Here is a 15,278-nt window from a genome sequence, read left to right as displayed (position 1 = left end):
TATGCAATGTTAATGTGATGTTAGTGACCTAAAACATGAAATGAATGTACAAATGAGAGGTGCAAATTTGTGGTGCTACAGCTGCCCCTATTCAATCAACTGGGAACCTGAACGGATGAGAGCAACGGCTGTCAGGCCTTCAAGATACACAGGGATTGAATACCAAAGAACCGTAGAAATTTGCACTCTGCGAGGATCAAGAACAGACTGTTCACCAATGGCAACTTCAACTGGGATCTGATATTTATCATTGGACCAGACATGACGTCTACCAACGACTCTACTGGGGATTTTGATTTTTATCAATGAAAAGATATAGCCAAACGTCAACGGACGAATGGGAAAAACTCAACGTTTATCGAAACCAACGGAGAGGTGACCAGACATCAACGGATGAATGGGAGAAGCTCGACGTTTACCGACACCAACGGAGAGGTGACCAGACATCAACGGATGACCTGGGGAAAAAGATATACAACCAGACGTCAACGGACGAATGGGAAAAACTCAACGTTTATCGATACCAACGGAGAGGTGACCAGACATCAACAGATGAACTGGGAAGACTCGACCAGACGTCAACGGACGAACGAGTGAAGCTTGACGTTTATCGACACCAACGGAGAGGTGACCAGACATCAAAGGATGAACTGGGAAGACTCGACCAGACGTCAACGGACGAACGGGAGAAGCTCGACGTTTATCGACACCAACAGAGAGGTAACCAGACATCAACGGATGAACTGGGAGATAGAGATACAACCAAACGTCAACGGACGAATGGGAAAAACTCAACGTTTATCGACACCAACGGAGAGGTGACCAGACATCAACGGATGACCTGGGAAGACTCGATCAAACATCAACGGACGAACGGGAGAAGCTCGACGTTTATCGACACCAACGGAGAGGTGACCAGACATCAACGAATGAACTGGGAGAAAGAGATACAACCAAACGTCAACGGACGAATGGGAAAAACTCAACGTTTATCGACACCAACGGAGAGGTGACCAGACATCAACAAATGAATGGGAAGACTCGACCAGACGTCAACGGACGAACGGGAGAAGCTCGACGTTTATCGACACCAACGGAGAGGTGACCAGACATCAACGGATGAATGGGAAAGACTCAATGTACCAACATCGAAAGATGATGCGTACAGAAGTGAAGCAAGACCAGACATTTACCGATGACTGGGAGTAAGACTCGATGTTTACCGACACCGAAACAATGGTGCGTACCGACACCCAAGAAAGAACACACCCGGGTGCTGACATGACACTTACCGGTATCACAGGGATGAAATCTACATATGTCGAGGCAAGGCTAAACACTTGCTGGGGATCTCACTGGGGAGAATCAACCTAGAATGCTATCTGTCAAGAGCAACTGTAGCAAATGTGTCGTACAGATGTTGAACAATGGTCCGCCTCTACTGGGGATGTGGTCCAATCAGGTTTAACACATGAATGCATATGTTTGAATTTTTCTATGGCGTAATGCTCCATGTTGAATGGAAATGCTACGTTATCTGAGGATGCAATGATTACTACATGCAAGAATGCAAAATGATGAAAACTCCTGCTGGGGAACAAGCGGATTGCTCTGCTGAGCACACAATCTGAATAGATTCTCAAGGGGAAATGCACTGTTAGGGGTGCTTTGCCGGTCTGATACTTTGGGGACGGCAGAGAAAACCAAGTCAACTCTGGGGAGACTCTGTCTGAGGAACACACCAACTTCTCACTCATGCTGGGGAATAGCACTACTGCTGGAGAAAGAAAAGATCCCACCGGGGACAACCTTCACCAAGTCCAATCCACTCGGGGACTCCGCTAGGGAAACAAACAATGCTCGCCTCTGCTGAGGATAACTGCCAGTCCACAGGTAAGATAAACTCTACTGGGGATAATTTCCACCGAACCTGATCTACTTGGGGACTTGTTGGAGAAAACCATCAACACAACCCTCTGCTAAGGAAATCTGCTAGGGGAACACCTTCACGACCCTGCTGGGGAGAGGCATTCACAACCATGCTGGGATTACAGTACTTCAAACTCGACTGCTGGGGAAGAAACTACTCCACTGATACCTCCGCTGGGGATACGACAAACTTCAGATTCAGTGGGGACTAACAGTCTTTAGACAAGCTGGGGACAAACCCACTTCCAGGCCTGCTGGGGAGTTAAAATCCTTAGACCTGCTTCAACTGCTGGGGAAAGTAGTTCTGATAGCTTTCAGACTTGCTTGGGAAACGACCACTCTCAAGCCTGCTGGGGAAACACTCTCAACCCTGCTAAGGAATAAACTGATCTTGACTATGCTGGGGGGACAAGTCCTACAGACACCTCCGCTGGGGATATGGCAACCTTCAAGCTCGTTGGGGAGATACGACCTATTTGGCACGGAACACCCGTCGATTCGTCGAACACCGACATTTATCATCCAAACACAGTGTCAACTTTCCACTTTTGAGAACTCCCAGACTTGTCTGGACTTTTCTGATTCATCACCTTGTATTCCCGACTCCTTCGTACTCCACAGAGATCGAACTCCTGGGATTCATACAAACTTTCCAGTCCTTAGATTTTGAAGAGTCTTCTTGATTACCCTCTAAGATCGTCGTCCTTCTTTCGCCGTCTTTTCACCGTTCTTCTATCCCTTGCCCCTGATTGGACTCTGCAGGGATCTTCTGTTAAAATGTTACCCATCACCAACTGCAAGTAAATGAAGATATCTAACAACACCTGCACAAGAGATCGTTAGATAAAAGCGTGCCCTAGGTGTGCCAACATTTCAACACCTAGGTCACTCAAACTTCCGAATAAGATTTCCAGATTTCAATCTTATAAGCATGCATCGGAAAGAACCTCCATGTTTCAAAATGAAAATATTCTTTATCAAACTAAACGGATGTTTTTGCAATCAAAGCGGTCATGAAAACAAAAACAAAATTATTTGACTGAACACGCATTTATTGACTGAAAAAAAAGGTGGCTCAAAACCGAGCAACACACAGGAAGCAATCCCTGAAAAGAGGTGATTGCGCACAAAAGGAAAAATCTATCCTAATGGCAATGTGAAACTGTGATCTCATCGGGTTTCAACTCGGTTACACCCCATATGTCCTCAAGACTTTCCGCACTTTCTGTCTTCTGAATAAGACGCTTCGGGTCGATCTCTGTCGGAGATTATCCATGATGTGTTAACCAAAATATCAACGATTATGTTGGACGCAGGTGTTCGTTTCAATCCCTCTTTTGCCTGGACCGCCCTTTCGGATTTTCAGTCCACCGGGATACCCTTTTTTGCCCAAGTCGCCCTTGTGGGGTTTTCGACTTGCCGGGTGTACAAATTTTTTTCATTCTTTATCCCTAACTTTTGCCCGAACCTTTTCTCTTTTTTTTTTGGTTCGCCGGGATGCCCTTTTTTGCCTGGACTCTTTTGTTCTTTTCGTCCAGCGGGTCTCTTTTACGAAGTATTTTTTAACTGCGTCCGCATTCACAAGGGATGGAAAATCTTCGTCATCCGTGGTCGTCGACAGCAAGACTCTGTCAGAGAAAACCTTTTTGACCACGACTGGGATTCATAACTGTATATCCACTTGCCCCACGAACGCCTTGAGGAGGAAGGATCTTTTCAATACCAGCTCTCCCACGTGGTACGCACGAGGTCGCACTTTTCGGTCAACAACACGCTTCATTCACTGGGTACAACCGCCCCATGACAAGTAACCGCCAGCCTCTTTTCCTCAGTCAGGCTCAACGCGTCATACCGAGTCCTTATCCACTCAACCTTTTCCACTCAGGACCTCAAATGGTAGCACCGATTCCGTCTCATATACCTGCGCAGAAGGCGTTGCCCCAGTAGATGCACGTACCGAGGTTCGATACCCAGGATACAAGCTTCGTACTCAGCCACCATTGTTGGTGCAATCAAATGCTAACCGGGAAACGAAGGGAACGTGGGATCCCTTTGGCGTAACCAAAGCAGCGCTAACTCATCCATATTAACCTCCCCCCATCAGACATCAGAATCCGTTCGGATTCAGGGTCAGGCCCTTCCTCCGGGATCGGTTCCTCACAATCTTTCGATTTGAGCACCTCGAGATGTCCTTATCAGAGAACTCAAACTTCCTCGGTTGATAATCCTCAATGGGTTGCGGGGCGAGGTAATCGGACAATACCCTCCCCTCGATTGCTTTCTGAGAGGTATACTGAATATCGTATTCAGTCAACATCATTTGCCCTCTCGCAACCCGTCCGGTCCATGCTGACTTCTCAAACGCATACTTGATCGGATCCATCTTGGAAATCCACAAAGTGGTATGAACCAGCATATACTGTCTCAGTCGGCGAGCAGCCTATGCCAAAGTACAACAAGTTTTCTCGAGCAGTGAATGTATTGTTTTACAGTCGGTAAACTTTTTGCTTAGGTAAATTACATGCTCTTTTCGACCAGACTCGTCATGCTGACCCAATACACCTCATAGACCCTTCGAGGGCTGTCAAGTGCCAGATTAACAATTGTTCCTTCCACAAGAGGCATCGGAATCAGAGGTTCCTGCAACTTATTCTTTTATCTTTCAATGCCCCTTGACAATCACTATCCACCTGACCGTTTGATCTCTTTTTTCGGTTCAGGCATTTCTGGTATTGTTTTTTCCTTTTGCTTTTCTTTCTATTTTTTCTTCTTTTTCTTTTCTTTCTTTTTTCTTTTCCTTTTTTTTTTTTAACGGGATCAACCTCGATTCCTCCTATCCGCTCACAATATGCCTCAGCAGTTTTCCGGACAACATTTCACGAGTGCACTGATTCAGACTCAACCTCAGTCTGAGTTGTCTCGATCCGATCAAACAACTTGGCCAGATCCACCAGATGCCCCTTTTCTGTTTGGGACTTTGCCATCATGTCATCAACATAGCATTTGATTCCACGATGAATCATATCATGAAACAAAGTCACTCTGATACGTGGCACCGACGTTCTGCTTCTCTAGAGGACAGTCTTCTCTCCATGGTAGCTTGTGCACAACGACATTAGTATCCGACCCTGGCATATCCTGACACGACCAGGCGAAGGTATCCACATGCTCTTTCAACAGGGCTACCAATCTGCTCTCGACTCGCCTCTGAAGCGGCCCCAATTTTCACTTCCTTTCTGACCTCGGCGGTGCCTGGATTAACAACCTTGAATCGCTCCTCGTGCGGTTGAATCACCTTCTCCTCTTGTCTTAACGACCTGGCTAATTCCAGCAGATCACAATCTTCTTCGCCTTATTCTTCGGCATGATAGATCGGACTGTCGAAATCATACAGAGGTGTAACCGAATTGTTATCAATGAGATCAGGAGGATAGTCACTTTTGAGGTCGGAACAAGACATATCAAAAGGTAAGAGAATGAAAAAACATTGCCATTTTTATTTTTATTTTTAAACTGCAAAAATAAATGAAAAACAGGGAACACCGCTTTTAATTACAAAAACATCCATTTATTAATGATGCAAAATGTTGCACAATGAAGCACCTGAGATGGCCCTTACAATGGACCATTACGTTTCAGGCAAAACGTATGGCTTTCATGCAAACAGAATTGAAAAACAGAAATACTACTCTTCATGATGAGTGACAGTGATGATCCTTGAGGCCTTCCAATTCCCTGGTACGCACGATTTTATCCACGAGTCAAGCTCGCTGTCGCTGTCAATCTCTTCACCCACTGCATAGGCATGACCTGGATTCAGCATTCCAGCACTGACGAATGTGAACGGTGGACGACGTCCTCTGTTTTGTCTAGATGACTCTTGATCTGGCTGATAGCCAACCCCGAACATATCCGCTTTCACCATAATGTCTATGATCTTCCCCCAGCCTAGAGCTTCTCCGTTCTTCACCACTTCCATGGCCTGTTTGTAAGAAGAAATGGACAGCTTCTTCTCTTCCTCAGCAACAACGGCGTTCTCCACCTCGACGGTTTCAGCTGCCTGACTCGGCGTCTCGAATTTTCCACCGTCCATTCCTACTTCAATCATTCCCTGAATCGTTTCCCCCCTCATTACATACTCATTTGTAGTGACGGCCGCACAACAGTTATCAACACTAGGGGATGCTCCACTCTTCATCAGATGTTTTGGGACCATAGACATTGGAGTTTTTAACTGATCCCCCTTAGTCACCTCTATTCCTCTTTTGTCCTTTGACATCACCTTCACCTCTACAGGACCATGCATTGGCACGGGGTTAGCGTTAACATTCAGTGTTGGCGCCAAACTGATGGCCTTAGAATCCACCATGTTCTGGACGGCATGCTTAAAAGCTCTACAACCCTCAATGTTATGTCCGGGTGCCCCAGAATGGAACTCGCACTTGGCATTCTCATCGTAGTTTGCAGGCCTCCGATGCAACTCTACAGGTACCAATATCCTCGGTCGAACTAACCCAAGATCCCTCAACCTCTTGAACAGAAGGGTATAAGTCACGGGTGGCTTATCAAACTGACGATCCGTCCCCTTCTTCACTTGGCTCTTAGCTTTCGGTGCCTTTTGTTGAGGTGGTGGTTGTTGCTGTGGTGCAGGTGGATTACCAACAGGAGTGGTTACAGTGGCAGCATAAGGGTGGTAACGATCCTGACCGCGTTTTTTTTTTGCCGACACACCACTTGACTCAACCTCCTTCTTGAGCTGACCACTGCCTGAGGGCTTCTTTACTACGAATGACGGAGCCTTTCCCTGAACTTTCTCCTTTATCATCCAACTTTCAATCCTATCCAACCTCCCAGCAATTTCTTTCTGCCCCAAGGCGAGCCCTTGCACGACTTTGAACAACTCCCTCATCATCTCTTTCAATTCGAGAATGTCGACGTTAGACGGATCCATCAGTCTGAGTTTGTTGAGTTTGGCAGGCTGTCTGAACGGAAGAGCTATGCGCACCGGTTAGATACTGACACCTACAAAACAAAAAACAGGTTAATATGACTCACGCATGCAATGTCTATCCGTACTAGGAATATTCTGTCCTTTGATTCTAGCTTCATTGAGACGGATAATATTTCATCAACAACATTCTGACATCCGGATGTCTCTCGACCAGAATCTTAATCAAAAAAATGGACCCTGAGTACGGATAGACATGGGTTGAATGCAGATGAATGCGAAATGGGAATGATGCAAAATGCATGCAGGCAGGTCACTGTGCCATCTTCCAAGTCATCTGAGGATCAACTGTACTGGACCGGTCTCTAAACTGATTACAATCATCTGAGGGCCCGAGGAATATATCACCATCATCGAGGAAATCCACTGAACGGATGACAATCAGATCCTCTGAACAAGTATCTTCAAATTCAACCCGGGGATCCGAAATAAACGGAACCCGCTGATAGATATCACGGACAGAACTCCGGCGTCAGAGATAGATATCCATAAGTCCAATTGAACCATAGTCACCATTAGATCAAGAGTCACCAACGGTACCTGTAATGATTCATTCCCTCCCCACTCACGGGTGTCATCTAGGCCAGGGTAAGGTCAAGAGAAACGTAGGATAAACAACCCTTTCAAGAATATCATCCTGTACACACCCGATGTATGTACCGACAATACCCCATCAGAGTCTGAACTGCTTGTGATATCATGTTCCGCTAAGTGGCGCAATACCACCCGCTTCCCATGAATCACTCTATTCCTAGGTGTCATAGAGTTCACTCATAGCCTGGGTATTGGGCCTTTTACCTCTTGTAACTCCCACCCCACAGAGAGACAGACACACAACCAGCATAATGAAGATATGATGCATGCAAACATAAATGCAAACATAAACAATCACAACATAATCATAAATGCAATAAATAAAGCAGCAAAAGCAACCAAACCCTATCCTATAGAGCGCTAGGACTGACTCGCTTAGGGAAGATGGACCAGCAAGAGGTCAACCACTGGTTCGGTCCCCAGCAGAGTCGCCAGCTGTCGCGTTACGCGAAAAACCGGCGGGAAAACGAAACAACAGAGCCACCACCGTGCGTTATTTATCCCAAAAGAGGGAAAGGAAACGCTCGAAGTAAACCTGGAAAAGACATGGTCTCGCGACCAGAGGGGGATGGGATCGGGAGTCGGTTATGCGAAGGGAAGGTATTAGCACCCCTACGCATCCGTCGTACTCGACGGGATCCACGCACAAAAGAAAGGATAAGGTTGCTAAAAACTGATCACAAACTGCACACAAGGCTGGAAGGAAACACAAAGAGACAAAAGAAACGGGACTCGGCAGGATATCGCATCCTGGGCCTACGTAGTCTGTCAGGCACAGACATCAGAGTTGACGTAGTTCGGGACAGGGGGAAACGTGCTCGCTAGGATGTCGTATCCTATGCATACGTATCTTCTCTAACCAGAGAAAGAATCAGAGCACTCGTAGCTCGGCTAACGCACGCCAAACAAAACCACACAGGAAACCGACTACCAATCGCTGGACTTACGTCAGACTCCACACAAACAGGCAAACATGGAAACCGAATGCCAATCGCTGGACTTACATCAGACTCCGAACCAACAAACACACAGGAAACCAACTGCCAATCGCTGGACTTACGTCAGACTCCAAACACACAAAGGGTTGCAAAAGAAAAAGGGCGCCCGGAGAGATCAACTCATCTCCTGCCTACGTACCTCATCTGGTATGAGGATCAGGGCGACGTAGTTCCCCTTAACAGGGAAAAAGGACTAGCCTAACCAGATACAAAGGGAGACACAAACTATTAGGGAGACTACGACTCGAGCCTAGAAGTTATCATGCATACCATCCCTATGTTAAGGTTTCTATCTAACTTGCATAGGGAGCAAGCTATCCTAAACAGCACAGGCAAATACATACAAGCACACAAAGCAAGCACACATACTATATGCACACAATTGGGCTCATACAAGGTTAGGCTGTGAAACACAAGCCAACTGGAATCGGGTGTGGTTAGCTCTTAACCCTAACATTGAGAGTTAGGGTGAAGCAGATGAAGTGGGAGATGAGGGTAAGACCTCATAGCTCTTATCCCTGGCCTGGGAGAGCTTGACTCAAATAAAAGGTGTGGGAGTTCAGAATGTAGGAACTCTTCTCCACATGACTGACACAACTGGATCTTGGGTTTTGATTCAAAGTGCATCAACACATGGTGTGTGAGCAAAGTGAATGACACAACTGAATAGCAGGGGATGGATTGCACATCCCTTTTATCTGCCAATTGCCTCTAAAGAGGTCTTTACCTGCTTGGCACAAAAGTAAACATTCACAAGCATTGCCTCTTAAGGAGGGCTTCCGACAGGTGCCTGCCCACATAACAGGACAGGTCTTCCAGACTACATGAAGTCAGGGAAATTATACCTCAGTGGTTAAGCAACCAAGCAAAGCAAAATCAAGTTCGAAAGAACTCAAAGCAACTTAGGTACCTGTTGAAAAATCTAAACCAATCAGTTCACAGTTCAGACAATCAAACAGACAACAGTCATCAGGCAATAGTACACAGACAGACAAAGGATTAGGCCACAATGAGCAAAGCACAAGCCATTAGGCAACTTGTTCTCAAAGCCTACAAAACAACTCAATATTAGCCAACATCAATCAAATAATCAACTCAAATGAATGAGCCACTCCAATCATGGCAATGTGCCTTTGAACCTGAAATCCACAACTCAAATGTAAGCAACAAACCACTAGGTCAAAGCCTAGAGTCAAAAGTGAGAAAAAAAATCAAAACAGAAGCTAATACTCCACATGAAGCTCATTTGATCAAGTAATAACATGTCCTAAAATTAAGGGAGCATGCAAGATTGAATTATTTCTAAGCCTAGGGGTAGAATCGTCATTTCACAGTTATGGTTAATAGTAAATTTCTATTATGAAATCCTAATTAAAGTCGTTTCTAAAATCTAAGTGATTCTAATTATTCTAAATCCTAGATTAATCTAAATTTAATACTCCTAATTAAACTCTAGAATTCTAACATTATCTTTTTTTTAATCCTAATTCTAAATTAAAAAATTCTAATAATTATGCTAATATATTCTAATCCTAAAATTATGTACTTCTAATATTTCTAAAGGTATTTTTAATCACCTAATTAATTTCTCATAATATTCTAACATCAAATCTTGATTAAGACCTAATTAACATAATGTTCTAATTAAATTCTACCATTCTAAAATTACTATCTAAAAGCAATTAACTAGAATCAATCTCCAATCAACCTAATGATATTCTAAAATTAATACTATTCTCTAAAATTAAATTGAAATCTAATTATACCTAAAAGATCCAATTAAATCTAAATTCTAAAATTCATCCAATTAATATTCCTAAGAATTCTATGTAATTCTAATTCCTAAACTAATATTTCTAACTAAACTAAGAATCCTAATTATCTAGAATTTCAAAATTAAGCTAATATCAATTAATTCTAATATTTCTAAAAGTCTATTTCACTAATTGACGTATCATTTAATCCAAATTTTAATCAAAGTTAATATTTCCAAAAAAACCTATCTAAATCTAATTAACCTACTATTTCTAATAAACCTAATTTCCTAAACTAATCGATTTCCAAAATTCCTAGAATTCCTAATTAACATACTAATCATCCTAAAATTTCTAATTACCTAAACTAATCCTAATATCAAATTAAACTAATCATCCTAATTACTGCTAAAAGTTTTTTTTTCTAAAATCTTAATCTAACTTAAAAATATTATAATGCTTCTAATTAAAACTACCTAATTCTATGAAACTGGACATTATTCCTAAAAACTAGTTAACATGTAATTAACACACCATTAACAAAAAAATGGGCCTTGTACTGACCCGGGGGTGCAGGCCTGATAGGAGGTGCAATCCGGGAAAGATCCGCTTCTTCTTTGGTCCAAACCGGATGCAAGCGTTGAAATTCAACCTTACGCACACGAAGGTGACAGGCAAACGCGACTTCGACTCAGAGCTTGGCGGTGTGTTGCGATCCGTCCTTCATCTCATGAGTTCATCTTCTTCAACGACGGATCAAAACAAAACTCAGATAATCAGCGTCGCGAAATCAATCTCGACCGTTCGATTTGATTAGCCTGCAAACGCACGAAAATGAATGCGAAATCGAAAGAAAGGATCGCTGGATTGAAGCTCGATTGAGGACAGGTGTCTGGATTCTAACAAGTATATCTTCTTCTTCTAACACTCCTGGCAACGAATCGGACTTTCGTCACGAACAGGTACCGATTTCCTCAATTCGATTTCTTCTTTTCCTCGAACTTTTCCTTTGTTCTGCGCGTTGTTGCTTGCTCTTGCTTCTTCTCTTTTTTGAATTATACCGTTGTGATGTGAAGGCGGAGTTTGTTGTGAATTGGAAATGGAGGTTTGATGAAGGTGATTGTGAATTGAAAAACGGTTACGGTTACGGTGGTTGAAGGTTTTGGTTGAAGAATTGGAAGAGAGTTTTTGATGAAGGTGATTGTGAATTGAAAAACGGTTACGGTTACTGTGGTTGAAGGTTTTGGTTGTAGAAGATTAGGTGATGGAGGAGGGAGTTTTGTGAAGGTGGTTGATGAATGGAGGTTGAAGAAGGAGAAGCTGGAAGCGGTTGAAGATTGATTTATATAGGTATGAGAGTGAGGTTCGAAGTTTGTTATGAAGAAAATTCTGTTATTGGATTGGTCATTTTTTCTGTGAAATTATGCAGGTTTTTGTATTGGCTTGTGTATTAGCTGCGTTTTGCTTGCGGTTTACCGGCTTGGCTCGCTTGTGGCTTGAGTTCTTGGAATTGCAGCACCGCTTGTTTTGCTGAGCTGCATTTTACTTCTTGGCTCAGGCTGTATCGTAGCCTTCGTTCACTATTCATACCGTTTTGATTTTCTCTTCTATGTTGCAGCCCCGTTTTACTACTTGGTTGCCTTTTTTGCATTTGGAATTTGGTCAAGTACTGATGCCAATCTACTTTGGTATGCTGGTGTTTTGTCTGTTATGCTGCTATTGTCATGTAGCAGTACTTCCCATGGCCTTCTCATTTTCATACATGGCATTGGTCTCGGAGATTATAAATTGGATATGCAACATTGATTATTATTTGAATATGAAATGGATTAGAAAAGTGGGTAACGTGATTTGGATATTAACATAGATAATGGGATATTGATAATTGGTTTTCAAAAACTGGATAAACTAAATTGGATAAAAAAAAAGGTTAAGTGGTTTTTTAAATGGATATTAAAATGGATCATGGTTAAATTGGATTGTGTTAAAATCAAACTAAATGGATTATGGATTATGATTTGGATAATGAAATGGAATTATTTGGAAAATGGTTAATGGACTTTTGAAAATGGTCTATCAAGATGAAATATGGACAGATGTGGATATTGAATGAATGTTTAGAAAATGGATCAATTTGGAAAATGGTTAATGGGCTAAAATTATGGGCTTAACAAAAAGAAATGAATGGGCTCAATGCAACCACGATTAAATTTCCACAACCAAATCAACTTTTCAGTAATCAACTAGGATCATCCAACTCAACTTGAATTTCCAAGATTAATTCGAGAAAAGAACGAAATGATTTCTAACCTCAAATTCTTCAAGATAAGTATTTGTAATGACAAATGACCTTCTTTGGGACATGAAGGAAGCGTCTCAAACCATCTCTCCACCTCCTAGCCCTCAGTTGACTTACAATTGACTTTTATGGACCTCAGATGACTTGGTCATGCACTGTGGACTTTGAGCCTTCAACACTTGGCCAAATTGCATCAAAATGAACCTTGGATCATGTAAGCTCTCTAGGACACCCCCAGAGCTTTTCTCTCATGGAAAAACCCTTGCTCTCTTGCACAGATGGATTCTCCTGATCAGTTTTGACTGATGAAATACAATGCACTATGCAATGTGAATACAATGTTTATGCAATGTTAATGTGATGTTAGTGACCTAAAACATGAAATGAATGTACAAATGAGAGGTGGAAATTTGAGGTGCTACACTAAGCTATGAAACATTCGGTGGATTTCAGCCTGCAATCCCAATTCCTGCAAAGTGCTATCGCACATGTATCCAGTGGGTGTCAATTTTCTCTTAAGATGAGCAGTATACCTTTTTTGGTTCTCTAAGTCTTCAAACATAATATCGTGCTCATTCAGAGTCCTTCTTGTCCTTTGACGTGGCTGGGATGATTCCGCCACGTTCATGCTTCTGTCTACTCAGCGAGACATGTTATTACCTGCACACAAAGAAAAAACTTGAAATTGAAAAGAAAGATTAGGGAAAAATATTACTGTAGGAAGGTAGAGGATGGAAAATGGAGAAGCTTTTGTGAAAGTGGTTGGAGATTAGATGGAGTTTTGAGGGAAAATGTTGAAGCTTTTTGTGAAGAAAAATGGAGGCTTTTAGGTGTTTTTGAGAAAAAGAGAGATGAAGGTGAGAGAGTAGGTATGAAAGGGTTTATGAGGAGTGAATGAGTGATAAAAGGTAGTAAGTGGGAGTAATTTGGAGATGGGCCCCATGTAAAACCGTAAAAAAAAATTCAAAATTTTTCAAACGCGCTTGCTGACACAGCCGTGTCAGCTAACACGGGCGATCGTGTCAGCTAACACGGGCGACCGTGTCAGCGCTATGCCCCTCCTTGACACGGGCCGTGTCCTTTTTCTTTTCAAAACAGCTTCAGCAAGGGTTGACACGGGCCATGTCAACTGACACGGGCGAGCGTGTCATACCCCTGGAAAAAATTCTTCTCCCCTCACTTCCTGACACAGGCACCCGTGTCAGGCCCTTGATTTTCTTTTTCTTTCATTGTTGTTTCAAGCTTCATGCTGGGCTTCTGCTTCCGATTTTTCCAAAGACTTTTTGCACATGAACTTTTGGCTCTCTAGCAAACTTTGTTCAAACCTACAAGTCAATAACACACAACAAAACAAAGAAAATAATTAGACACAAAAGCATGGGTTGCCTCTCACGTAGCGCTTCGTTTAACATCGCCTGGCTCGACGGTTGTTCATCTTATCAGACAAGATGAACAATATCAATTTAACCAACTTATTGCTCCACATTGTAAGGTTTTAACCTTTGGCCATTCACTTTTAAAATGTCCCCATTGGATTGATTTTTTATTTCAATTGCTCCATGGGGATATACCTTGTGTACCATAAACGGTCCCGACCATTTTGATCTCAGTTTTCCCGAGAACAACTTCATTCTCGAATTAAACAATAACACCATTTGTCCTTCCCAAAATTCCTTCCTTTGGATCCTTCTATCATCCCAATTTTTTGTTTGATCTTTGTAAATTTTGGCATTTTCATATGCTCGGTTCCTAAATTCTTCTAATTCATGGAGTTGAAGTATTCAGGACTCTCCCGCTTTCGAAAGATCCAAATTAAGGAATTTTGAAGCCCACAAAGCTTTGTGTTCAAGTTCTAAAGGTAAGTGACAAGCCTTACCATACACCAATTGATAAGGAGACATACCAATCGGTGTTTTGAACGCAGTTCGGTATGCCCAAAGCGCATCATCAAGCTTACTTGCCAATCTTTGCGAGATGAGTTAACCGTCTTCTCCAGAATTTGTTTCAGTTGCCTATTCGACACTTCAACTTGACCACTTGTTTGCGGATGGTACAGAGTGGCTATACGATATTTTACATTATACTTCAAGAGTAGCTTCTCCATTAGGTGATTTAAGAAATGAGTTCCCTCATCACTTATTAGAGCTCTTGGCACTCCAAACCTGACAAATAAGTTTTCCTTTAGAAATTTGACTACCACTTTTGCATCATTCGTTGGTAGAGCAACTGCTTCTACCCACTTGGATACATAATCCACCTCCACCAAAATGTAATTCTTTCCAAATGAAGGTAGAAATGGTCCCATAAAGTCGATACCCCAAACATCAAAGAGTTCAACTTCCAACATGGGGTTCTGAGGCATCTGATTTCTTTTCGAGATGCTTCCCATCCTTTGACACTTATCACACTCTTTGATTAATTGCTGAGCATCTTTGAAAAGTGTAGGCCAGTATAAGCCTGACTGGATGACTTTGGCTGCGGTTCTATCACCACTAAAGTGTCCACCATAGTCAGAGTCATGGCATGCTTTCAGGACATCTCTCTGTTCTTCTTCAGGAACACATCTTCTAACCAACCCGTCTACTCCTTTCTTGTACAATAATGGGTCATCCCACAAGTAAAACCTGCAATCATGCACAAACTTTTTCTTTTTGTTAGAGTCAAATTCGCTAGGGATCACCCCACCTACTAGATAG

At 42.7% G+C, this 15,278-nt stretch overlaps 1 protein-coding gene and 1 long non-coding RNA gene across 3 annotated transcripts; one reads left to right on the top strand and one right to left on the bottom strand.

Annotated features, from left to right (window-relative positions):
- Positions 1–3,439: 3,439 nt before the first annotated feature.
- Positions 3,440–10,984, bottom strand: LOC127091875 (uncharacterized). 2 transcript variants are annotated; one of them, XM_051030598.1, is made up of 3 exons: positions 10,848–10,984; positions 9,375–9,439; positions 3,440–6,951 (listed from the first exon to the last, which is right to left on the bottom strand). In XM_051030598.1, exon 3 carries the CDS (start codon positions 6,878–6,880, stop codon positions 5,615–5,617), a length of 1,266 nt encoding a protein of 421 aa, XP_050886555.1. In that variant the 5' UTR covers positions 6,881–6,951; positions 9,375–9,439; positions 10,848–10,984; the 3' UTR covers positions 3,440–5,614. The 2 variants fall into 2 exon arrangements, with proteins under 2 accessions (XP_050886555.1, XP_050886556.1); XM_051030599.1 differs by lacking the exons at positions 9,375–9,439; positions 10,848–10,984 and adding an exon at positions 9,440–10,093.
- Positions 10,816–12,133, top strand: LOC127091876 (uncharacterized). The gene is made up of 3 exons (XR_007792023.1): positions 10,816–11,245; positions 11,360–11,633; positions 11,713–12,133. It is a non-coding gene; the product is annotated as an uncharacterized LOC127091876 (long non-coding RNA).
- Positions 12,134–15,278: the final 3,145 nt, after the last annotated feature.

This window comes from Lathyrus oleraceus, chromosome 6, assembly GCF_024323335.1.
Source record: "Lathyrus oleraceus cultivar Zhongwan6 chromosome 6, CAAS_Psat_ZW6_1.0, whole genome shotgun sequence".
NCBI lineage: Eukaryota > Viridiplantae > Streptophyta > Magnoliopsida > Fabales > Fabaceae > Lathyrus > Lathyrus oleraceus.
Note: the sequence above shows the minus strand (reverse complement) of the source record. Positions and strands in the feature narration are given on the sequence as shown.